This window comes from Gracilinanus agilis, chromosome 2 (genome assembly GCF_016433145.1).
Source record: "Gracilinanus agilis isolate LMUSP501 chromosome 2, AgileGrace, whole genome shotgun sequence".
In the NCBI taxonomy this organism is placed as follows: domain Eukaryota; kingdom Metazoa; phylum Chordata; class Mammalia; order Didelphimorphia; family Didelphidae; genus Gracilinanus; species Gracilinanus agilis.
Genome location: NC_058131.1, coordinates 320,683,028 through 320,710,756, shown reverse-complemented (window position 1 = coordinate 320,710,756; position 27,729 = coordinate 320,683,028). Strand labels below are relative to the sequence as shown.

The 27,729-nt window shown below is 34.2% G+C and overlaps 1 protein-coding gene across 1 annotated transcript in view; it reads left to right on the top strand.

The window, feature by feature from the left end:
• RABGAP1 (RAB GTPase activating protein 1) overlaps nt 1-27,729 on the top strand; it is a 186,399-nt gene that overhangs the window by 30,570 nt on the left and 128,100 nt on the right. The window contains exons 4-9 of the mRNA XM_044664252.1: nt 4,035-4,209; nt 7,581-7,735; nt 13,675-13,785; nt 14,651-14,717; nt 21,467-21,569; nt 22,147-22,316. Coding sequence (XP_044520187.1) covers nt 4,035-4,209; nt 7,581-7,735; nt 13,675-13,785; nt 14,651-14,717; nt 21,467-21,569; nt 22,147-22,316 — 781 coding nt within the window. The remainder of the gene's footprint in view (nt 1-4,034; nt 4,210-7,580; nt 7,736-13,674; nt 13,786-14,650; nt 14,718-21,466; nt 21,570-22,146; nt 22,317-27,729) is intronic.

The window sequence follows — 27,729 nt, the reverse complement described above, 5'->3', positions numbered from 1 at the left end:
TCTGTCTCTTCTTGTAATTCATTTAATTTTTCCTTCACAAGTTTGGGTGCTATGCCATTTGGTGTATATATGTTCAATATCAATATTTATCCATTATCTATGGTACCTTTTATCAAAATGTTTCTCTGATTTTTTCTGTGAGTATATTTTTGCCCTTTCTTTGAGGTCATGATTGCTGCATCTGCCTTTAATATTTCAGCTGAAATATAATAGATTCTGCTACAGCCCATTAATTTAACTCTGTGTATATCTTTCTTTTAAGTATGTCTCTTATAAACAACACATTGTCAGATGCTTGTTTCTAAACCATTCTACTAACCTCTTCCATTTTGTGGGATAAATTCATTCCATTTACATTTACAGCAATGATTGTTAACTACATAATTTCCCTCTAAACTATTCTTTTATACTTATCTTTCACTTTTTTATCTTGTCCCCTCAAAAGGCTATTTTGTTCCTGACCACTGCCACCCTTAGTATACCTTTCCCCTTGTTCCCACTATTACCACCACCTTTCTCTAAACCCAAATCCTTTCTGTCTCCCTATTGGGTAAGATGAATATCTATACCCAGTAGTATGTGTGTGTATATATATATATTTTTTTTTCTTCCTTGAACTAGTTCCAATAAGAGTGAAATTCAAGTGTTGTCTATTGCATAAACTCTTTCCTCTCTTGCATAAGCTTTCCCTCACATGCTCCCTTTATATAAGATAATTTTCCCCATTCTTCCTTTCCTTTACCCATCTCTCCTAGGACATCCCTCTTACCCTTCCTTTTTTCTTTTGGTGGCATCTCAGAATAATAGGCTAACACCCATACTCTTTCTAAGTAGATTCCTTTTAACAGCCCTAGTATTGATAAACTTTTGAGAGATTAAATGTATCATCTTCCTTCCTATGTAGGAATATATACAGTTTAATTTTATTTAGACCCTCATGATTTCTCACTCTCTGTTACATTTTTATGCTTCTCTTCAGTATTATGTTTGAATTTTTAAATATTCTATTCCAATCTTGTCTTTCTATCAGGAATACTTAAAAGTTCTCTGTTTCATTAAATGTCTACTTTCCCATGGGAGAATTATTAGTTTTTCTGGGTTGGTTATTCATGATTATAATCCTAGCTCCTTCACTTTCTGGAATCATATTCTAAGGCTCGTTTTCTTTTTTATGTAGTTTTTTTAATAGTGCTAAGTCTTGTATGATCCTGACTATGACTTCTCATTATTGAATTGTGTTTTTTTTCTGGCTGTTTGCAGTCTTTTCTCCTTGACCTTTGGGAGTTTTCACTTTGGTATTCTTTTTAGGAAGTATCCAGTGGATTCTTTTGATTTCTACTTTGTCCTTTGATTCTAAGACATCTATGCAGTTTTCCTTTATAATTTTTTGAAATATGATGTATTGGCCTTTTTTTTGTTCTTGGTTTTTAAGTAGTCCAATGATTCTTAAAATTAAAGCCGCCTGATCAAATTTCTAATTCAGTTGTTTTTCCTATGAGATATTCCGTGTTTACTTTTTTCTTCAATTTTTTTACTTTGTTTCATTGTTTCTTGATGTCTCATGAATCATTAGCATCCCCTTAGCCAATTTTAATTTTTAAATAGTGATTTTCTTCCTTGAGATTTTATACTTTTGTGAAAGTGAATCAAACTCTCTTTCGTCTATCAATCAGCAACTTTTAAGTTAATCAAAAACTTAAGTACCCCTACTTAGTACCTTACCAGTCACTAAGTATGAGAGTTCACAAGTCACTTGCTAGAGTGGGTGACAATTCCAAAGGCCACTGCCCTGCCCCTGGGCAGTGCTAGGCAAATTGAAAGACTGTACTTGGTTCCATAAAGTGGGGAAGGGAAGGGAAGGGATATGGAAAAAGGACTATAAGAAGTCCCGAACTTCCTGTCCAAGGGACTTCACCTTTAAACAACTTCTCCTTTGGAGTTCATCTTTGGGGACTCTGCATCTGTGAATCGAACTGGAGGGGGAGACTTAAGCATTCTTCTGACAGTGCTTCTCCTCTACTTATTAAATTCCAGTGACTCCCTATTGCTTCTAGGATCAAATATAAACTTTCATTTAGCTTTTAAAATTCTTCACAATCTGAATTGATCAAACCATTCTGGAAGGCAATTTGGAACTATGCCCAAAGGGCTTTAAAAGAATGCCTACTCTTTGATCCAGCAATACTACTGCTGGGTTTGTACCCCAAAGAGATAATAGGGAAAAATACTTGTAAAAAATATTTATAGCTATGCTCTTTGAGGTGGCAAAAAATTGGTAAATGAGGGGGTGCCCATCGTTTGGGGAATGGCTGAACAAATTGTGGTATCTGATAGTGATCTGATACTATTGTGCTGAAAGGAATAATGAACTGGAGGAATTCCATGTGAACAGGAAAGACTTCCAGGAATTGATGCATAGTGAAAGGAGCTGAACCAGGAGAACATTGTACAAAGAGACTGATACACTGTGGCAAAATTTAACATAATGGACTTCTCTACTAGCAGCAATGCAGTGATCCTGGACAACTCTGAGGGACTTATGAGAAAGAATGCTATCCACATTCAGAGAAAGAACTGCAGAAGAAAAACATATGATTGATCACATGGTTCGATGGGGATATGATTAGAGATGTTGACTTTAAATGATCACTCTATTGCAAGTAGTAATAATATGGAAATAGGTTTTGAACAATGATACATGTAAAACCCAGTGGAATTGTTCAATGACACCAGGAGGGGGTTGGAGGAAGGAGAGGAAAAGAACATGAATTATGGAACCATGGAAAAATATTCTAAATTAATTAAGTTAATTAATTTTAAAGATTAAAAACATCAGTATCAATAAAATGAATAAATAAAATAAAATTCTTCACAACCTGATCTCCACCTACATTTTCAGGATCATCATACATTACTCCTCTCCCCACATGCAGAGTCCAACCAAACTGACTTTCTCACTATTCATCATATATAGCACTCCTTAACTTCTATGACTTTGCACTTGCCCTCTGTGGTGCCTTCACCTCTACATCATAGAATCTATAATTTTCTTCAAGAGGAAGTTCAGATTCTGTCTTTTACACAAAACCTTTCTGTACCCCCCCCCCCTTATTTATATCTTCCTTCTCTATAATTACTTTCTATTTATTGCCTTCTCTGATAGAATGTAAACTTCTTTAGAATAGGGGTTCTTTTTTCATGTTTTTCATTTAGACAGCTAGGCGGCACAGAGGATAGAACACTGGACTTGGAGTCAAGAAGATTTGCTTTCAAGTTTTGCCTCTGATACTTAAAAGCCTTATGACCCCAGGCAAGGCACTTAATCCCTATCTGCCTCAGTAATATTGGTATAATCACAGCACCTCCTAGGAATTCTGTGAAGATAAAATAAGATATTTCTAAAGCACTTTACAAACCTTAAATCTCTAGATAAATGCTACTCCTATTATTATTTCTTTTTGTTTCCCTTGCATCTAGTACAGTTTCCTGGCACAGAGTATCACTGACTATATTTTTGTTGATGTATTTATTAATTAAAGAATTGTCACCAGGTGATTTATTACCAAGAGGTATGTGTGTATGTATTTTAACCACAGTTAAATTAAGAAATTATCTACTCCTAGAGGAGTTATAATTAGTACTTGCAAAGAGTACCACACCACTGAAATCAGTTTGTTTAGAATATTATAAAAATCAATTTTGCTAATAATTTTTCAATATGTGACCTGTCCAGGATCACATATCTAGTAAACTTCTAGATTCAAACCCAAGTCTCTTGATTTCAAGTTTAATACTCTTTCCACTACATCATAGTCTCACATTATGTCATCTCATCATAAACAGTACCTTCAGGAGTTCACATATGGTTTTTATGAGGAAAGACTAAGAATTAATAAGATAATATTCAGAGCAGATGATAATGATATTATTTGTTTGAAATGTGTCTTGAAAATTCATGTATTTGCACCAAAGTTATAGAAAGTTTTTCTAATATTCTGATATTTTTCTCTGATTTTTTTTATATTATAAAACAGACTTTTGGATCCTCAGACAAATACAGAGATTGCAAACTACCCCATCTATAAAATCCTCTTCTGTGTTAGAGGGCATGATGGAACTCCTGAGAGTGACTGCTTTGCTTTCACAGAAAGTCACTACAATGCTGAACTCTTCAGAATACATGTCTTCCGGTGTGAGATACAAGAAGCTGTAAGTCTTTGAGACAAAGCTACCTCTGCAACTAAGTTCTTTTCCTTGAGTACAAGAATCTTAGATGACCTTCCAGAATTTTTAGAAATAATAAAATGCTTACCTATATTCAAATGGTTGTGATTTGAGCTTATGCTCATTGTTTACTGTCTGTTAAGATTAGAAAGAAATGAAGTCATAATGAACCAAATTCCAACTAACCAGAGGATTCTTTCCCTCACCCCACAGTTACCTGGCTTATTTTCATTTTTAACTAAGCTTTTAGGAGAAAAAGTCAAGGACAAGAAAAAAGCTCTTGTCAAAAAGTATTTTTTTTAAGACAACTCCCCAGGTCCTTCCTGGGTTTGTTACTGATTTATCTCTGCCCAGACCACAAATCTCCACATATGCAAAATGAAGAGGCTGAACAAAATGATTTCTCTAGCACTTTTTGGTTCCTAGCAGACTGAGTCCAAGGACCCTTTCCCCTTTAATGTGCTGTATTGTATCATTGTATAGTTTAAGGATCCTTCACACTTCAACATTTCAGGTTGTATGTTCTAACACTCAATTTTTCTACAGACAATTCCCAGCTCTAATATTCTATGATGATTTATCACTTTCTACAGTGTGATGTTACATTGTAAAGAACCCTCAACTAAAGCCCTGGGTTCTAGTGTCTGCTCTACCATTTGGTAGGTACTTGACCTTCAGCAAGGCATTTACACTTAGTCTTTCTGATTCTCAGTTTTCTTAACAATCAGTCATTCACTAAAGCATTTATTTAGTAAATAATAATGTACTATGCACTGTGCTAATTACTGGAGATACAAAGGCCAAAAAATGAACCAGTCTTTTCCCTCAAGAAGCTTATATTCGTTTTTAAAAAATAAAGATAAAAATACTTCATAAATTTTCACGGAGAATCAAATTTGATAATGTACAAATGCCTGATAAATGCTAAATAATTACATTTTGATTGATTCAGTACTATCACCAGGTGACATATCACCTGTACAAGTGTAAGGTGGTTATTTTTTTGTAGCACTATGTACTGAGAGGGGCAGCTTTGCATAGTTGATAGAGAGCTGACCTCAGAACCAAGAAGAACTGAGTTCAAATTCCAGGTCTGCCATTTACTGCCCATGTGATGGGCAGGGCAACTTCACCTCTCAGTTCTCTGGATAACTCTCAAAGACCATACATTAAAGAGAAGTTGTTGATCTACATTGGTAGGCTCCTCCATAAATCTCTTGTAGCAATGAAATCAGGCTCATCCCCTACTTTTGCCTTCTAATGAGTTACTGGTATTCTGAATGATAACTTTCAAGGTCATTTAGTCCAAGTCCCTCTTTTTACAAATGAAGATACTGAGGTCCTAAGATTAAATTCTGAATGATAACTTTCAAGGTCATCTAGTCCAAGTCCCTCTTTTTACAAATGAAGATACTGAGGTCCTAAGATTAAGTGACTTGCCCCAAATCACCCACAAACAAAAGCTGATTTTTTAACCCAGGTTCTGTGAATCTAGCACCCTTCTCCTACACTACACTGCCCTGCTCAGTTTTAACCACAAGCACTGATTAAGCATATATTGTGTGTTCTATGCATTGTGGCAGGCAGTAAGAATTTGAGAAAGGCAGGACACTCAATCCCTGCTCTCAAGAAGTTTATGTTTATTATTAATTCTACCAAAGCAGAAAAATGTGGTGGCAGAATTTCAAAAAGTTTTTCACCAAGCTTTAAGAAAAAGGTTTGCCGTTTAATTAAAAAATAACTTAGTTTTGTTGAAATACATTTTTAACAGATAACTTAAAAGATTTCCAGCCCTTTAAAATATAATTACTGAAACATTCTTATTATGTAAGTTGTTAGAGATTCCTTTCAAGACATTTCATAACATTTCTAAAGCTAGTCAGTGTTGAATATTATTCCTATTATATGTTTATGTCTATGGGAAGAAATTTTAAAGCCAAAAACTTCCTCATACTTTGAATTGATCAGAGGAATAAAAATTTGTCTAAACAAAGAAAAGTACATGAAAAAAATTTGGCTGAAATATTAGCAGTGTAAGCATTTAGACTGACTTTTCATTGGAGATAAGAGATAGTATGTAATAGTTGAGTATTAATAATAAATGATAATATTTACATAGCATTTCAAGGTTTACTAAGCACATTATATGATCATGCATCTTCACAATAATACTTTTAAATATTATCACCTTTTTATGAATGAAAAAGCTGAGATTGAAAAAGATTTATTGACTTGCCCAAAGTCACAAGGCTAATACATGTGTCTGAGGCAGTATTCACACTAAGGCCTTTCTTATCTGAGTCTAGCACTCTATCTAGTATGCTGTGTGGTAGCCTCTTGAAGCAAAGGGACACAGCCTGCTTTGATTATGAGTGACAGTTTGTACATTTGGCTGAAATAGGTGTTCTGCTTTATGTTAATGTAAGAAATGCATATGGAAGTAGGTATAGTAGAATGAGAAATGGAATTAAAGTCAGGTAATATGAATTCTATTTAGTCTTTGCTCTGCCAAATACTAGCTATATACTCTTTCTGGGCTGCATTTTCTTCATTTGTAAACTGAATGGATTCAACTAGAGCAGAAGATCCCACAATTTTTCAGCAATGTGATAATCATTAGAAAATTATTGTATGACGACCTCTGGAAATTCTTTTGTCCTGGAAAACTAGAATTGGAGTTGTAGACCTCTTCATTTGAGTCCCAGAAGACACTCTAGTGCTCTGTGTTTTTGTTTTCTAGTGTACAAAACTGAAGAAGTGGAATTAGAGGCTCTCTAATAACTCCTTTAGCGATATTTCTTTGATTTGATTTTATAAGTGTGTTCTAATTATTAATTGATAAAAAATCTGTCTACATGATATCTAGCAGCAGTTATTATTACTTTACCATGGCAGGCAAATTATTTGGTCCTAATAGCCTATTAGTCTTTATGTGCTACCTAAGTAGACACTTTTTTTCCCTTAAGAAACTACCAGATGACCTGGCTGGCCACAGCTTCCATAGTGTTGTTATTATGATGATATTGAAGCTCTGGGACTAGGAACCCTACAGAATTACTTCCAACTTGAAATTTCCCTTAATTCAGATCTTTCTGACTGCCTCAATCTTTTTTAATACCCTTTCTGGATATGATTAATGTTATTTGACTGCCTAAAGATGGGTGTTCCAAAGAAAGGAGGAACAATTTTAAATCCCCAGAAAAAAAAAAAAGTGAAATATTTCATTAGCATTGGTTCCAGATTCTTTTCCCATACTTTTTAGGAAGAAGAAGCAATAGCCTTCCCATCATAGAATAGTATTTGCTAATTTCTCTAGAAGCTTCCCTCCTAATCTGTCTGGTTCTTTGTGACTTCAGGTAAGTCGAATTCTCTACAGTTTTGCCACTGCCTTCCGCCGTTCTGCCAAACAGACTCTGCTTGCCACTGCTGCACCACAGACTTCTGACAGTGACATCTTCACCTTCTCCGTGTCTTTAGAAATAAAAGAAGATGATGGTAAAGGTTACTTTAGGTAGAGAATTTCCTTTTATTCATTTGCATAAATCAGTATTAATGTGATCAATGTTTGGCAAGGAAACAAGTAAAATTTTGTCATTTAAATGAGTTCTTTGAAATAAATGTTTTCTTTGTTAGAATTTTTATTTAATAGTTGCAAGGGAATGTTTGAGGCTATATTAGAAGGTAGACTTTAATGATTTATTTTACCAAGAGTATCAAAGGAAAATAAAGAATATTTTCCTCTGGATGAAAAGTTGACTATTTGGAACCATTACCTTCTTTAGCCAAATTGAATAATATACAGTTGATTGATTTGCAACATCCTGAAGAACAGAGAAACGAGGACAGCTGGATTTATGTATTTGTTTGGCTTGTTATACCATAAAGAACCTCTTACAACTGAAATAAAGTTTTCTAATTAAAGCACGAGATGCAATGTGGCCTACTGTCTAGAGGACCAAATGTCAGCTCTGGAAAATCAGAGCTCAAGTTCTTACTCTTATGAATACTGACTGTGTGCTTCTGCACAAATCACTGAACTTCTTAGCACCCTCTAGCAACTCTCCAAAACTATAAATTTAATGTGAATTGCCTATCTTCATTCTTGTAGAGAATTCTCATACTAGGAATTTCCCTCACTAATGAAATCATGCTCTCAGATTATAAATAAATTACAAATAACCCTGATCCAAAAATGCTGGAAGAAAAGTGTGGATTTTCACTGAAGGCTGTGACCTTCTTTGGGGGAATCACTTTTTTTAGTTATTATTCTACCTTCCAGGGCTAACATCTTTACTCTAGGAAGTAAGTAAAAGAAACACTAGACTAGTAGTCAGAAAGCCCTGGTTTGGGTCCTGGCACTCTATTCTTGAGCAAATCACTTTTCCTTTTCAAGCTTCAGTTTCCTCATTTGTAAAATGGAAATTATTATACTCAGAGGGTTATTATATGTCAATAGCTCTGTGCTCAAAAAGCATTATATAAATGTTAGTGGCTATTTTTATAAATATTACTATAGTCACAAGCAACAGTGGGTTCTCTATAGTTGATGTTATCATAAAACTCTTATTGTATTATATGATGGCAAAAATACCTCATTTTTCAGAGTTCTGTAATTTAATTGGTCTAAACAGTCCTTTCATTGATGCAAATTGCAAGTCCTCCGAGTCCTAGTGGATGCTCTTTATGAATTTCTACAGAAAAGAAAAAATGTATTGCCCTGTGACCAGTATGTAGATTGAAACTACATGATACTCACCAGCCTCTCTGAACTGTTCCTCACGTGACAGATACATATCTGTCATCAGGATTGCATTTGAAGCATCTGTAGCTTGATAGACCATTATCTTGAATAACCAGTCTTCAGAGGAAAATGGTAGTAAAGAAATACTAAAAACAGCTTATTTATTTTACCAATTTTATTCTTAAAAAGCACTTTCCTTACAACAGCCTAGTGAAGTAGTTAGTTAGCACAAGTAGTATCCACATTTTATGGATAAGGAAACTGATTTTGAGAGTTAGTGACTTGCTAAGAGCCCATTACATGTTGGAACCCAGATGATTCCTTTCTCAAAATTCATTAAACTGCATTATGTTGCCTTCTTGACCTCTTCAAAATGATGAATGAATAATAAAAAGATGAGTCTTTTATGATGTTGAGTAATGATTTTCACATATTAAGAAATTAACATTACAACCCCCTCTGCTGGCCACTCCATTAGAAAACTTTGAAAATGGATTTACTTATATGCCCATTTGATAAAACTAGAAATGATGTTCTGTCAGCCATTTGGGAAAAAGATTAGATCCAAAAAAAAGATTAAGGTCATGTCTTTAAATCTTAAAATAATTTTTTAGAGTTTAATTAAATCTATTTGTGTATTTCTGACTTTTTTCTATAAAGTCTAAAGTATTAGAAACTTTTTTATAAACCTCAGAAATCTCTTTTAGAGATTTTATTTTATTAAAATAGTTTCATGTGGTCAGGTAGGTGGCTCAATGGACAGAGAGCCATGCATAGAGATGGGAGGTCAAATCTAGCCTCAGACACTTCCTAGCTGTATGACCCGGGGTAAGTCACTTAATCCCAGTGGCCCTTCCCTCTCTTTTGCCTTGGTACTGATACTTAGTATTGATTCTAAGTTGAAAGGTAAAATAATTGTGTTCCCATAATTCCCTAAAGAAATCTTTCTGTACCAAGACCAGATGACCATCTTAAAACCCAGCAAATCAGTCTGCTTTTCCCATTAGACATTACTGTCTGTTCTATATTAGCCTTTTAAATTTCAGTTTTCTATGGCCAAGTAATCTTTATAAATATCTGTTCTTTCTGACCTTCTTTATCAAGTTGTATCCCTCGGTTTTCTGGTACAGACCTACTTCATTACTTCAAAAGAACCTACTCACTCTTGAAGTTAATTTATTGCTCTGACCAGAAAAACTCATCATCCAGTGGCCCTACTTCTGGTGGGGAGCATCTCTGCACTTAGTGAGGCTAGTCCCCAAATGACAGGTGGGGAGCTTTTCCAACATGGTAGGACTTGCCAAAGTTTATAGTCTACTGGTATAGTTCTTTAAAAGCTTTGGTTATTTCCATGCCATAATAAGGCACAGGGATATGATTTTTGTGAAAGAATTAGAATCCTAAATTTTCAAATATTCTTGCAGTATTTGTGTTCTTAAACCCAAATTAGATAATTTTAATTCTTCAAGGTATTTTTTTTATTTATCATGCATGGTCTTTATAATGTCTCCATAGCCATTTGTATCTTCTAATTATTGCATTGCTTTTGTTTAGTGTTGCATGTGGTCAGATTTATTTTAGATTTGAGAAATATATTGATACCTGGTCACAGGTGTTTTTCTTAAAGAGTAAAGCTACCAGAAACTTTTTTTGTGTGTGGGTTTAGTGATATTTTGTTTTTCATAGGGTTTAAAGTAATATTTCAAAATTTTCTGATTATCTAATATTTTCCTAAATATAGTTTTAATATTATGATTATAATTATATGGGAAAGATTTTATAATAAGTTCACTTCTTACATGTATATACAGAAGTTTCTAAAGGTTTAGCCTGACTATTTATCTCATTGCTAATTATAAGGCAGTTGTTTGTTGTCTATTTCTGGTAAAAGGAGGCATAAAAATCCCAAAGATAATTTAAAATCACCAGTTTTCAGTTTTGAGGTAGCACAAAATAGTTGTGAGGTTACTAAGCTTAGAACAGATATTTTTAAAGGTATTCTATTTTACCAATTACATGTCATAACAAATTTCCACATAAATTTTCTGAAGTTATATTTTCAAATTGTCTGCCTTCCTCCCTTTCCTTCCCCTTCCCAGAGGGTAAGCAATTTGATCTTGGTTCTACCTGTATTAAAATGCAAAATATTTCCATATTCATTTTTGTAAGAGAATAATCATATGAAACCAAAACCCTAAAATCAAAATTCAAATCAAGTGAAAAATTGTATGCCTAGTTCTGCATTGCAACAAAAAACAAAATTCTTAACCTTTTTCATATCAGAGAGCCCTTTCACAGACTGAGAAATCTAAGGACCCCTTTTCAGAATAATATTTTCAAAAGCATCATACAAAATACTAAGATTACAAAGTAAAGTTGTGAGATTCCAGGTTAAGAACCCATCTTATAGCTAAAAGACCCACAGTGCAGGCTTCCTTCTTCATTTAATCATTTTGTGTGAACTTAAGCAAATATCCCAACATCTCTTTCAAATCTAAAATTCTGTAGTTCTATTAAAAGATCAACATTCGAAAGAATTTTCTATTCCTCCTGAGTAACAGAGAAAAACATGTTTTATATTCACCTAGGTAATATATTAGCTCTAGTCATCTTGGCATAATGGCGGGGGGGACAGATTTATCAAACTTTTGTTCAAAGTCTAATTCCAGCACTTGCTACATAAGCTTTGAGCAAGTTCTTTTGTATCTATCTACAGCTCAGTTGTAGGTTGAACTCGACATCCTCTTGAATTCTTTTCAGCTCTAAATCCATGATCTTGTGATCTATGAGGCTCAGATTTCTCATTTATCAAATCTACTAACTACTTCACATAGCTGTTGTGAAGACTAGATGAAATCATGAACATAAAAAGCACTGTGACAGAAAAATGTCATGGAAGTGTAGTTTATTACTTCAGTACTTCCAAATATCATTATTTTATTTTTGTGGATAGTTCCTTATTTGTATGTAGTTCCTAATGCTTATCACAGTCACTTACTAGATAGCTCCACGAATTGCTTTTGCCAACTTCATTACCTAGAAGCCAATCTTTTTGTGATGTCTCTTTGAACTAAGCTGTTTCTAAAATGACAGTCTGTTGTTATGGTCCACAGAGCATTTCTAGCTTGATGGGACCTACCAGAACATGCACTCCATACCCAGATAGGGTATATTAAAATAAACATTAAATGCAAAAGGTTTTCTATCTCCTGGATATGGTTTCTAATGATACAGATAAAAGTTCATTACTTGATAACCAGGCCTTTGACAACAGACATAGTCTGTTGCCATGTCCAGGTTCTACAAGAACAAATTAGCTTTCCCCTCTAGCACAGAACTTCCTTGTCAATATCAGGTGTTGGAGCAGGACTTTAATAGAGGATTATCTTAGCATTATTAAAATTTAAAAATGACTTAATGATTTGGTCCATAAAAATAATTATAAACATTATAGTCTGCTCTATTTGTTATGAAACCCAAATCAGTATACATTCTAAGTCACATGCCTTTAAATTAGTCACTATAATCTTTCAGGAATAATCCTTCAAAAAAATAGCATTGTCATGTTCTAATAACTAATTTTTAAAATTTATGTCATTTACTCTATTGAACAAATGAAATGGAGAGAGAAGAGCAAAGATCACAGCATTTTTTTTCTTTTTTGTCTTTTAGTATTCCCCAACTCTGAATCTTGAGCCCAGTTTAACAAATTATCTTTGGCTATTTGAGGTGTATTGGTTCCTTATTAGGAATCATTAATTAATTATTTAAAGCTTTTTGTAAGTGCTGTATTGTATAATGGAAATAGCACAAGCTTTAGAGTCAGGACCTGATCTCAAAACATGTCTCTTGAGTCTAAATTTCTTTTGTAACATGAGGACATTGGAGCAAATGATCTCCAAGCCCATCTTCACCTCTAAAATGCTAAGATTATAGGCTCACAGATTTAGAAATGGAAGCTACCTTAAAGATGAATAAATCCACTCCCCTCATTTTATAGGAAACTGAGTCCCAAAGAGATTAATGGCTTACTCAGGATCTCTACTATCTCGCCCTGAGAATCTAGCAGAAATTAATTATATTTTGATAGCTTAACAGTGCATTCATGATGCAAAGCCAAGATCCTTTCAGAGCTTTATTTTTTTCCAAAGAAAGAAAAAAAAAAAGCAAAGAAAAAGATTTAGGGTTTGAGGCCTATTTTTTACATTCTGTAATCATAAATATATAAATCAAATCAACTTTGAAACCAATTAAATCTCTTTAAATAAAATTTTTAAATTAAATCCTCATACCCATAAAATTGGCAAAAATAATCAAACACATTCAAGCTTTTTGCTTGTGGGTTGTAGAGAAACAAGTACACTCTCTTTGCTGGCAGAATTGCAAATTTTTGTTAGATTTTCTTTGGAAAGCACTTCTGACAGTACAGGTAAACAAAAATATAACCTGAAAATGTTAAAGACAAACAAAACGGTAGTTGTCTTCATTATTTTCATAGCAGCATTATTTGTGATTGTAAAAAAAACTGGAAGCAACTTAAATGTCTGGAAATAGTTTAGGAAATTGTTATAGTAACAATTTTATAATAATGCGGATATAGTCATACCCTAGTATGAAAAATATAAAGTAAACAGCACATAACTTTGAACATGTATCAGTGTTTAATAATAAGTATGGAATCTATAAACCTTTTTTTTGTTTGTTTATAGTGCAGTTCCTAAAGACAAGGACAGGCAATGCTTCAAACTTCGACAGGGAATTGATAAGAAGATTGTCATTTATGTCCAACAAACAAGTAATAAAGAACTTATCATTGAAAGGTAATCATTTTCAGAACCTTGATGCTTCAGGATCACCAGAGATATTTTAAAGCATTTAATGGAGAGTAATAGTTCTCATTTTACTTTTAGAAACATGGTTGCACCTTTTTCTCACTTGGCCATTCATCAAACATATATAAAGCAATAACCTAAGACAGTTCTAGGAACTGGTAAAGAGATAGGAAAAGATAAAATTAATCCATCTGCTTAAGTAGGTTCCTACTTGAAATTTCAGCAGTTTTTAAAGACTTTATTAACTCTTTCCTACCTATGTCCCCAGGATTTTTGCCCTGGCATGTTTGCTAGAGCTATATTCTTACCCAATAAAAGGTGACTTCATTTCTTAGTTTTGGGGTACTCATTTATCTTTTTTGTTTTCATTGAAAAACAGGGGCTATGTTTTTGCCAATCTTAATAAATATGTTGAATCAGAAATATGTAACTATAATTTATAATTTTGTTAGTGTGAGCATAATTTAGGTATGGTCTTTGTGAGTTGACATTGTCACAATATTCAATTATAATAAATGTCTTTGGTGATGAACACTGTGCAGGCCACTTGCTTGGTCCCTGAATCACACACAGTCCATTGATGACCCTGTTCTTAAAGCATTTCTAACTTAATTATACTTACCATATGTTTCACTCCACTGGACACAACCTTTAAAAATCTTGGATAACCTGCATATTATAGTAAAATTTTTGAAGAAGATATCTATGAAGGGAGATTAAGAAATTGACAGTTTTAATAAACTTTAATTTTTCATTCAGAGCATCCTAAATTGACCAGTTGCTTTTTATTTAAATTTTAATTTCTATAGGTAGTCTTCTTTTCCAAATTAATATTGGTACTTATTTTTTTCAGATGTTTTGGCCTTCTCCTTAGCCCTGGAAAAGATGTGCGGAATAGTGACATGCACTTGTTGGATCTGGTATACATGTTTTGATGGCAGTTTTATATTTTATTTTCTTTATAAGAATAGCTCACGCTTCTCCCCAACCCTACAAGCATACTTTTGAGAGAGAATGGTGTAATATAAATCACTAGATTTGGAGTCATCATGTCTAGGTTCAAATGCTACCTGTGGAGGCCTACATACTACTAATGTGACATTTGGGGAGCTACTTGTCTTTTCTTATTTATTGATTTACTAGTGTCTTGAGTCTTCATGACTCCATACTCCATATCACACCAAACAAAGATTAAGTGACTTGCCCAGTATCACACAGCTGGTAAGAGTCTGAAACTGGATTTGAACTTGGGTCTTCCTAATTCCAGGGCCAGTTATCCACTGAGCCATCTAGCTACCTTCTTTGTTAGGCCTCAGTTATCTCACCATAAAATGAAGGGAATGAACCAGATGATCTCTAAAATTCATCCCAGCTTTGCCTTTCTGTAGTCTATATGGAAGTTTCCACATCTTTAAGATTATAGATCCTTCACAAAACTGTAGTTTTGTAAAATTTAAAGGTAGAAAGGGACTTAGAAGTCATTTACTCCAGCAGTTCTTAACCTTTTTTGTGTCATGGACCCCTTAGGCCATCTGGTAAAGCCTGTGGACTCCTCCAAATAATTTTTTAACGTTTAAATTTAACTGTTAAAAAGCAAATTATATTAAAATGTAATTATAAAAATAATTTTTAAAAGCATTCTTGAACCCAGATAAAGAATCCCTGATCTAATCTAGCTTTTGTTGAGTGACAAGAAATAGACAATATGAAGGAGAGGAGACCCTAGAAGCAATAGAAAGCCGTTGAAGTTTATGAAGTAAAAGTTTATGAAGTAAAGGAGTAACTATGCTTTACAAAAGGCACTTTACTGGATGAAGAGGATGGATTAAAGTGGATTTGAGGAACTAAGATCATATAACCCATTACTTTAATCCAGGTGAAAGAGAATGTGTGTATCTAGCAACAGTGGTTAAGCACACCATTGGAAATCTCAATCGTTCTGTGCTACATAATCCTAAATCTGCAACCTGATGGAGATCTTTTGGTTCTTTTTGTATTTGAATATTGCCAGGATATAATCATACATTTCTTGCTTCTCTTTCTTATTACATGACTAGCCCACCTCATTTTTGGTTCTTTCATGCTTTTTATACTTCTTCATGCAATTGAAACTGTCTCTTCAAAGTTACCAATGATTTCTTAATTGCCAAGTCTATTGGCTTTTTCTCAGTCCTCATCCTTCATGACTCTACAGCATGGTGTTGTTTATTACTCTCCTCCTCAATTCTCTCTTCTTTGCATTTTCATGATATTTTTATTAGTTCTCCTTCCCGACTGATGGCTCCTTTCCAGTTTCTTTTTTGGATCATCATTCATGTTACATTCAGTGATTGTGATTATAACAGAACACTCTTAACTGGGCCCTCTTACCCTTTCTTTCTATGCTTTTTCATATGGGCCCCATCAATTCCCATGAATTCACTTATGTTCTCTATGAAGATAACTCCCAGATCAGTATTTCCAGCACTCATCTCTTCTGTGAACTCTCCAGTCTCATGTCACTGTCTCTTGAAACATTGCCAACTGTTTATCTCATTGGCATCTTAGACTCTGCATGTCCAAAATTGAATTCATTATTTTTCCCTAAAAAGACAACCTTCTTCCAAGCTATTACTACTACTTCCAAGTTATTACTACTACTACCATCACTACTAGCTGAAGTTACCACATTTCTTCTTGTTTGCCAGGGTCACAACCTTAGGATCATCTTCCACTCACCATCACTCACTCCACATATGCAATCAATTGCTAAATTTCATTTCTCTCTCTACTATAGTCAAGTATATCCCTTCTCATCACCCACACAAGTACCTCCCTATTTTAGGCGCTTATATCCTCTCTCCTGGATCAATATAACAGACTCTTAAAGACAAGTTATCTAGGCTTAGGTCTGGGTCTACTTAAAAGTAAAGAAGAAAAAAACAGTAACTTGGATGATCTCACACAGTATGCTGCAGGTGAATCATTAGGCACCAGTATTTTCAAGAGGCAAAATCCATATTGTTCATATTAGCTATAATACTCATAATAGTAACAGCATACTTGTACATAAACATATGAACAATTATATTAGCATAAATCCCAACTTCTGAAAGAAACCTTTTCCAGTCTCATTGATAATGTCTTCCTTCTGAGATTATCTTCTTTTTTTGTACTACATATATCATATCTGGACTTAGTTATTTGAATGGTACCGCTTTTATTAGAACAGGAATATCTTTCTTTGTATCCCAGTGCTTAGCACAGTGATTGGCACTAGTGAATCCAGAATAAATGGTAGTTATGACACCATCTTTATGAAGCCTTTTCTGAGCCACAGGCTGCTTGGGCCTATCTTCCACAACTGTCTTGAATTTATTTCAGATGTATCTCTGACTACGTATATGTGTACATATCGTATCCTTCATTGTGATGTGAGATATTTGTGTCCCTAGGACCTACGATAGTGCCTGGAATGTAGTAGGTGCTTAATATATGTTTAATAATAAATTGATTGATAGAAAAAGTTTTCCAGTCCCATTGTTTCCACTTCCAGACTTCATTCACTTATTTCTTAACTCTGCTTTTTGACTTATTTATAACCTCATCAGTGTTCTCTTAATTGCCAAATCTGATTGATTTTTCTTCATTTTCACCCTCCTTGATTTATTTGCAGCATTTGACCTTGATAACTATTTTCTAGAATCCTCTGTTTTCTCTGAATTTTTCTCTGAATTTTTATGACAGTACTTTCTTGTCATTCTCCTTCTGTAAGATTTATTCTTTACTTTTGCTGCATCATCATCTAGTATGGATCACTCTTAACTTATATTCCCAGACCTTCTTTTTGCTCTGTACTCTCTCTCTCTCCTACTGTCCTCATCATCTTCCATAGCTTTAATTTATTATCCCTATGCAGATTCATGTAGTTCTCTCTAGTCTCTCTCAAGTCCTAGTTCTTCATTATCAGTTGCCTATTGGACATTCCAAACTGGATATCCTCAAACTGAGCATTCCCCAAACAAAATTCATTAACTTTCCTCCCAAATCTACCCCTTTTTTAACTTCCCTGATTTTGCTAAGAACACAGCTCTTCTTCTCACTCAAGTTCACAACATTGAAATCATCTTCAACTTAAAACTTTTCTTCACCGTAAGTATTCAGTCAGTTACCACATCTTATTATCATTCTACCTGCACAACGTTTCTTGCATTTGTCCAAAGCTTTCTCGTCATATAGCCTTTCATCAACAGTTTGCCTAGACTAGGCCTGTATCCTCTGAATTGGTCCCCTTCTAAATGTCTCCCTTACTTAACACACCTACTATAGAGAATATTCTAAACTACAAGTCTGACAGTGTTATCTCCTAGGGGTTCCCAATTGCATTTAGGTTCAAACACTAAATCCTTTGTTTGGCATTTAAAACCCTTCAGAACATGGCTCTAGCCTACCTTTCCAGCTGTATAAATTATACCACTCTCCTTCACATATTAGTTGGTTCAACTAAACTAACCTGCTTTGCTGCTCCACACATATAATATGCCAACATCCATCTCCATTCCTTTTCACTGGCTGACTTCTTTGCCTAGTTTTTTTCAGTGCTCACTATAATAGCCATTTATGGATTCTATAGCTCCTACTGTCTTCTCACCTTCCCCCTCATTGACAATTATTTATTTTGTATCTATTTATATATGTATATGTTGTCTCTTCCAGTACCATGAGATATGGACTGTTTCATTTTTGTTTTTACATACCACACCTAGCACAAAGCTTGGCAAAAATTTGTGGGTTTACTCGTGAGTGTATTTTTTAATATTCATTGCTACTCCTCACCCCCTTTTCACCTATTCTGTTTCTTTTACCTATTCTGTTTCCAGAGCCATATTGAAGTTTATAGTTTACATTAATTCTTGGTGAAAAGTCAAATTTATTTACTGATATTAGAACCACTAGTTCTTCTTGTTCATTAGCCAAACTTTGTACATTTTAATCTAAACATCTTAGACCATAGATTTTATTATAGGCTCTTTTATTGGATTTTGTCTTTCATGAACTCAGGTATTGCATTTGTATTTTTCCTGTTTTAAAGGTACTCAGTAGTATCCATAGATGTACCCAGGTAATTTTATCCCTCTTCTTTTTCAGTTTAAAGCACTTATGATTAGATTGCAAGACTAGACAATTTAACTCATACCAGCCCTTTTTAAGGTTATTCTATTTCTGCCCAGAAACATCTCATTCTTGTTTTATTCTATGGTTCAGGAATCCAGATACTTTTTTTTAGATATCATCTTCTAAACTGCCTGTTTTCCAAATCTGCTTTTCCCTTCTAAATCCCTCATCTTTGATGAGCAGTAATGATGAAAACATCATCTTTACCTTTGATTGTATCCTTAATTCATTTTCTAGGACTTCATAGTCTTTAGCAAAGCCTTCTGGCAGTAACATTTATGCCCACATGAATTTCCACCAAAAGCAGGTAGTAGTCATCTTTTATAAGGTTTACAGATAGCTGCCTTAATATCCCACAGCAGGGAGTCATCAGCCCATACTGTTTACCTCTTCTTCCATCTGACTTATTGACTAATGTCCCACCTGTCATATTTGGATCTGTGTCATCATTCCTTCTGCCAAACATGTGCTTCCTCCAAAGGCTACCCATCTCTCTCTTTGGGAAGAGCTTTCTGTTTCTCATTTGGACCTGCTCAGAGGTCCTTTGGTTACCCTCTGTTCTTTACATAATTCTTAGGGTTCTCTCGTCTCCTAGTCTTCAAGGCCCAGACCATGAGGCCCTTTTACCTCTTCATATTTGTTTGCTCCAGGCTTTTCATACTAGAGCATTTCTGTTTTTTAAAGGAATACGTCATTGTACCTGATGACCTGGAAAGCCAAGAGATTTTTGCTAATCCAAACAATTCCATCTTGAAGATAATTTGAGTACTGAATGTTAAGCCATTTTACAGTCCCATGTTGTCTCCAGGACAGGTATCCTCTGCATGCTTTTGTTTCTGTCTAGCTCATTTTTTTTTTTCTTTTTTCCTGTAAGTCTGTAAACTTTCTAAGAGTAGGGTCTATTTTTGTCTTTTTTTTTTTCAAATCCAGTACTTTGCACAGTGCTTGGCACATACATAGGCACATAGGAGGTATTTGGTGATTGAGAGATAAGTGAGAATACATTCTTCATGCAGCCTATCTGCTCTTGCGGTGTCAGAGACCAGATGTGGTGGTTCCTCCTTTGACTGAGTTTGAGAAGAGTTGGGCATTGAAATCCTGGCAATCTGTTTCATTAGACTTCTGATTCTCTTTTCCTTCTATGTCAACAATGTATGTTCTTTTGAAGTGAATAAGGCCAATTGGGCTGTAGTAGGCTTTCTGAAGATTTGTTTTTCCTTTATCTGAATTTTGTTGTTTTATGAGAATGTATTGTCTACAGCCTTAGGTTATTCTCCAAATTGTTTTGCAGTTTACTTGTGTTCTCAAAATGAACTATGAATTGGTATTAATAAACCTATTCCCTTTGAAAAGAAATCAAGGGTTTGCAGACTGAGGTCATTTAGCATGTTTTTTACTTTTAATCTATACTAACAACAATAAGAATAACTTGACATTAATATAATGTTTTAGGTTTGCCAGATGTTTTATACACATTATCTCATTGTGTTTTGGTGGCAACCCTCTTGTATACCACAGCTCTTATTAATCCCTATTTGCCAGGTGTGTGATCACCCTGGGTCACACAGCAAGTCAAGTCTAACACTCTTTATTACACCATACTCTGTGGCTTTTTATCTGGGTGACTTATGACAAGTTATTCAGCTTCCCTGGCCTTTGATCTCTTACCTTATAAAGTGAAGACAGTCACACTGGGTATTCTGTAAGAGCCCTTTATACTAACATTCTATGATTCTTGAATCAATAAGATGATGTATGTGAAAGTATTTTGTATACTCCAAACTTCTGTATCAATATAATGGATCTCTTTTATTATTAGTGAAAGGTTCCTTCTTTAGAATTAAACTTTTGTACTTTTTAGACTATTTCTTTCCTTATGTAAAATGTTATTTCTTAAGACCCCAAGTCCCTGTTTAACACTAATGTTTCTGCAGCTCACTTTTAGTTAACTTCATATGGTAAACTCCAAGTTTCCAAAACATAAATTATGGGAGGTTTATTTGTTTCTCATACAAAGATGCACCTTAGGATGCCTTTAAATAGTGAGTTCATCCACTGTACTTAAAACATTACTCATTTTAAAGCCATTCCTTTTAAAAGTAATTTTTCAGGAACTTAAGTTCAGAAAGCAAAGTGCTTGGACCTTTATTCCCTTAAGCTCACTTTTTCATGTTTATAGCTCTAATTTCACTTTGTATGAGAACATGCAGTACAGTTGAAAGAGCCCTATTCTTGAAGTCTGCACCAAAATTTCAGATCCATCCAGTAAGGGCTTTATGACCTTTGACAAGTTACTTTCTCTATACCTCTGTTTTCCTCATCTATAAAATGGTATTGCTAATCCTTGTCCTACCATTCTCACTGGATTGTTGTATGTATCAAGAGAGAATGTGATTTGCTTTATAAATTGTTATAGGCACATGAATATCAGCTACTTTTGAAGAAATAGCAAAATGAACATTAACTATTGTTTGGTCACATTTTGGCTCAAACTTATTTTCGCTCTTTTCCTTAGGAATCAATGGGGAAAAGTTCAGATGGGAAGTCTTACATCATCACTGGTAGCTGGAACCCCAAATCCCCACACTTTCAGGTTGTAAATGAAGAAACACCTAAAGGTATTTTCTCCCTCACAGATGTTTGTGTTCATGCCCCTCAATAAGTTTCACATTATTGTTATCATTGACTTCATACTGTTGTCATCACTGATGGTAGATCGACACAGCTTATATTCTGTCATAGCTAATTAGCTTTGTGATTTTGTGGAAGTTATGAACTTACTATCTCAATTTCTTCATCTGTAAAATGAAGGTGGTAGGCTAAATATTGTCCACATTCCTTTCAAGTCTCAAAGAGTCTATTGAAATCTGTTAAAATACAGTTTAAACCATAAACAAAATAATATTTCTTTTAGATAGAAAGTTATTGCAAAGGACTTTTCAGTCATGGGTTTCAGATTCTTTTTCTTTACCTGGATGAAGAGTGTTAACTCAGGCATGCTACAGTTAATTGGATCACAGCTTATGTTGCCTTAGTTATATATTAGTCTTCTTGTTAATATTTCTAAGATACATAATTTTCTTAATGGAGACTTCTACTTTTTCAAATTTGCTGAAGTCTCTTTTGCAGAATTAAGAGGAGCATGTTTGTCATCAGCATGCAAATAACTTGTTATCCTTTTCTCTCCATCTTCAGACAAAGTGCTCTTTATGACTGCAGCTGTTGATTTGGTCATAACAGAAGTACAGGAACCAGTCCGATTTCTTCTAGAGACAAAAGTCCGAGTTTGTTCACCTAATGAGAGGCTATTCTGGCCCTTCAGCAAACGTAGCACTACCGAAAACTTCTTTTTGAAGCTAAAACAGGTATTAATCCCTTCTGTACAATTCCTATGGGTGAGAAAAAAATCTGGCACTGACTTGTCTTTAGTTCACAGGCATTTATTTGATTCTAACTCCAAAATTAGATATATTTATTTTATTTCCTGCTATCTATACCTTTTAATATATGTATTGATAAAGACTAATTTTGGTCTTTTGTTTGCTTTTGGGTTTGGGAACATGGTCTTTGTTGATGACTTAAATATTTTTCTCAAGTAATAAGAGCTTACATTTCTCTAGTACTGGAAATTTTGCCAAGTAACTTTTCTCACAATATCTTTGTGAAATAACATAATGCAAATAATATTATCTGTATTTTACAAAGAACAAAAGTAGACCATTTAAAATATTATTTACTAAAACTGATAAAGGCACATTCTCTTGAAAACCAATATTTCATTTATTTTTTTAAATTGTATTTTTGCCTCTTATTTCTAACATCAGAATTACTTCCTGTTAGCCCCATTCCACTGAAAGCTTTCCTTTTAATGCAGAAAAACATTGAAGTACAGCCAACCAATGACATGGCAACTGCATCTAAGAATAAGTGCTGTTCACTTCCATTTTCTCCACTTCTCTTCATAGATCAGGAAGATGTTTCCATTTCATTTCTGCAGGGCTAAGGTTTTATAGGTCATCAGAGTTCGTAGTGCATTTTAAAAACATTCTTCACATTACTGTAGTTATTGCATACATTTTTCTCTTTCTTCACTCTTTATCACTTTGTTCAAGTCTTGTTTCTTTCTAAATTCTTTATACTTGTCATTTCTTATGATAAAAGCACTGGGCATATAATAAATTATGTGCCAGGCTCTGTGCTAACCTTAGCTGGGAACACAAAAAAAAGAGAGAAAAAGATAATCCCTTGCCCTCGAGGAGCTTCCAAATCTAATGAGGGAGATGACATGTAAACAAATATATATGAAATAAGCTTTATATAGGATGAGTAGGTAATGATAGAGGAAAAGCATTGGAATAGAGCTTTCTGTAGGAAAAATAATTTTAGTTGGGATTTAAAGGAAGCCAGAGAAGTCAGTAGTTGGAATGAAGGAGAGAAAATGTTCCAGGCACAGCGGACATCCAGAGAAAATGTCCTGGTCCTATAAATGGAGAGTTGTGTTCATGGAACAACCAGTGCCACTGGATCAAAGAATACATATGTTGGAGAGGAAAGTATAAGAAAATTGGAATGGTAGGAGGAAGCTAGGTTATGTAAGGTTTTGAATATCAAACCAAACATTTTGCTATTTGCTGCAGGAGCACTGGAGTTTATTGAGTAGGAGTGATAACAGGATCTGACCTGCGTTATAGGAAAATCACTTTAGCCTCATAATGGAGGCTGAATTGAAATGAAGAAAGACTTGAGGCAGACAGACCAACCAGCAGGTTCTTGCAGTAGTCCAGTTATTGAGGTGATAATGGCCCACACTAGAGTGGTAGCAATGTCAGTGGAGAGAAGGGTGCGTATTTGAAAGATGCTACAAAGATGAAATAGACAGGCATTGGCAAAGCTTGGATGAGAGAGAGTTTATATGTCATTTTCATTTATACATCAGGAAATTATTGAGTTTAAAATGAAAGCAAAATGCACAAGTATCCCTGACGTCCGTTTCTATTAATCTGTGGCATTATTTAGTTATTCTCATTTAGTCCTCTTGTCCCCAGAACATAGAAATAAGATCAAAGGAAAGAAGTTGTAGGGAGCATGAGCATAATTATAAAACACTTTTTACATAAAGTCAAATCTAAATAACTAGAGAAATGTTAATTGTTCATGATGGGCAGAGCCAATATAATTAAAATGGCAATCCTGCCTAAACTAATCTACTTATTCAAAGCTATTTCAATCAAATTACCAAAAAATTATTGAGCTAGAAAAAATAATAACAGAATTCATTTGGAAGAACAAAAAATAAAGAACAACAAAAGAATTAATTAAAAAAACATAAGGAAAGGAGGTTTAGCAACACTGGGTTTTAAAATTCATTATAAAGCAATAATTATCAAAAGAAATAGAAAGGTAAATCAGTGGAACAGAACAGGCATACAATAAATAGCAGTAAAAGTTTATAGTCTATGTGACTCTGGGCAAGTCACTTAAGCCCCCAAAGCCTAGCTCTTACCACTCTTCTGCTTGGAACAAATACACAGTATTGATTCTAAAACAAAACATAAGGGTTTAAAAAAATTTTTTTAAGATTATAGTAACCTTGTATTTGACAAAAGTAAAGATCCAGGTTATTGGGATAAGAAATCACTATTTTGTAAACAGTGCTGTGATAACTAGAAAGTAGTTTGGCAGAAACTAGGTATAAACTGATATCTTACGCCTTTCACTAAGATAAGATCAAAATGGATACAAGATCCAGACCTGAAAGGAGATATCATAAGCAAATTAGGTAAATAGAGAACATATCACCTATCACATTTATGGATAGAAAAAGAATGTATGAATGAGCAAGAGAGGAAGAACATTGTGAGAAGTAGAATGGGTAATTTTGAGTACACCAAATTTGAAACGTTTTTGTACAAATAAAATACATTTTGCCAAGATCCGGAAAGCAGAAAATTGGGGGAAATTTTTCATAGACAGTCTCTTAGATTGAGGTCTCATATCTCGACTATATAGAGAACTTTGTCAAATTTATGGGAATAAGAGCTATCCCCCAATGATAAATGGTCAAAAGATATGAACAGTTAGTTTTCAGATGAAGAAATTAAAGCCTTATGTAGATATATGAAAAAAATAAATACTCTCAGTCACTACTGATGAGGGAAATGTAAACCAAAACAATTCAGAAATATCCTACACAAAGTCAAAGAGCAAAATGACAAAAGAACAAAATTATAAATGTTGGAGGGGATATGGAAAATTGGGGACACTAATACACTTGTAGGTGGAACTGATAGCAACTGATCCTATCATTTTGTTGAGCCATTTGGAATTATGCCCACAGAGCTATAAAATTGTGTCTACTCTTAATACTATTGATACTATTAATACTATTGTTGGTTCTGATTCCCAAGGATATCAGGCAAATATCAGGAGATATTTGTGGTGGTTGTTCATGCCTTCTCAGAAATCCTCCATAAAAATTCCACCTACCATTCTGGGTGCTCTCCTCTAAATATCTTAAAATTACATGAAAACATCATAGCATGTAGGCACCCTCTTGGTTATTCCTTGCCTCTTTTTCCAGTCATACAGCTTGCCAATGACATCCATTATGGCATTTCTCAGTATAGCTCTTTACAAATAATATCCTGCATCCTGCTCACCATGAATCTTTCCATTGTCTGTACATGACCCTTAATTTTAATTCTATAGACACTGGTATTCAGTGGCTTACAACCATACAGAATCACCAAAAGATTACTGATGTTAAAAAAAAGGTGGACTTTTATTTGACAAAGAAACTAGGGATCATTAAAAGCCCTGCACAACTTCCAGGGCAATTCAATGTACCTTACTATACTTTTTCAGTAATTCTAGCTTACTCTCTAGCCATAGCATTTGTTCAGGAAATATGTATTGATGATCCAATTCCATGATTTATCCTATGATAATCCAATTCAAATGTATATCTTAATGTCTTGATGATAGGAATTCTTTATCCATTTAGCTCTTCCCTAAGTAGATAGGCCAAATTATTTTGAGTAGATCTTACTTAGGAAGCTTTAGAAAGTTCTTTAGTTTGATATACTAAACTCAAAGTCATGTATTAAAAAGATCTTCTGGAGGACTTTACCATCTGATTTGAACTTTATACTGGAAATCCTCCAAGAAAGCAGCACATAATTTTGGTGAAAAATATCTCTATTTTATGTCTGTTTGATATCAGTAATCAGAAGAACAATGGATGGTGTTTATCTATTGTTATTTCTTTCAAGGAATCGTGATTCTGACATATGCATGATTGACAAGTTTGTTGGAAGGGAAAACCTTTAAGATGTCAATTTGCTGTACTCAGTCAAATACTTTTTATACTAAACAAATATAACGAGAACTTGAATTTTCTCTACTTCTTAATAATCTGAGAGTAAATATATATTCTTCTGTTGAACATTACTAATGAAAGCCTCCTATCTTTTCTGATACCTTCATCAAAATGTCTTCCATGTCTGTGTAAAGTGATCTTTAAAAAATTTGATGAGATAGGGAAATCAATGGAAGTTATTTATATTTTTGAATTGCCTTTTTGATAATTTTTCCAAGCCTTTTAGAAGCTTCTCCCTTTTCCAAATCTGGCCTCAGATACTTCTTAGCTGTGTGACCCTGGGCAAATCATTTAGTCCCAGTTGCCAAGACCTTGCCACTATTCTGCCTTAGAATTGATAATAAGACAGAAGTTAAGGATTTAAGAGAAAGAAAGAGAGAAGTAAGGAAAGAGAGAGGGAGAGGTGGGAGGGAGGGAGGAAGGGAAGAAGGAAGGAAGGAAAGAAGGTAGGTAGATTGGTCGGTCAGTCGGTCGGTCATTAGGGGTAGCGTGGTTCAGTGAATAGAGAGCCAGGCCTTGGGAGGAGACTTCTGTCCCTATTCTTCTGTCTTGGAACCAAATAGTATCAATTCTAAGATAGTAGTAATAAGATAGTAGGTAATAGTTTTTTAAAACAGAAGAAGCACTAGCTATTTGCCTACTGGTCAGTTTCTACCTCAAAAGGAGCTCTTCATATTCTCAAAATCATATCACTTTCACCATAGATTTCTCTCCATTTACTTGGTTTAATTCTACTACTTTTTTGTTTCCATATTGCCATTTATCCTTCCTTAATCAAGACTGATTTTAAGGATTCAGAAGTGGTAGCTTTATTTTTCATTGATTAGTAAAAGACTGTTACAGAAATCCTAACAAATGTTTTCCATTTTTAGTTTTCATCCTGCTCCCTCAGATTTCACTGCATTGGGATGATTGCTTTATGAGGTGATCTTGGATCATGTCCTCCACCATCTTTTCCACAATATTTTCTAAATGAATGTATAACCTAAACTAGTGCTGCCCTTAGTTGCTATATTCCTTTTGATCAAGAGAGTAAATATTTGCTGGCTAAGGCAGTTTGTAGGCTTGTTGGATCTCTTTTTTATGATGGGTGGTTGATTTATATTGGTTAACCTTTCTTAGAAAAGTTCTGGCCTTTTTTTTCTGTGTATGTTTTTGTTTGTTTTTTACCTGTCCCCTATTTATTTCCTTCCTATTCCCTATTTATTTCCTATCTATAGTTTATTTAAATAAGACAAGCTGGAGTTGTCTCTGTTTTATGCCATATCTTTTCTATTTCTCTTCTTCCAATTTGATGATTGTTTTGATCTTTGCTCTTATAAGTTGATAATTGACTATATGCTTAATTCAAAAATGATTCACACTTTGGTAACTGGTTGTTTCTTGTCCATTATAATAAC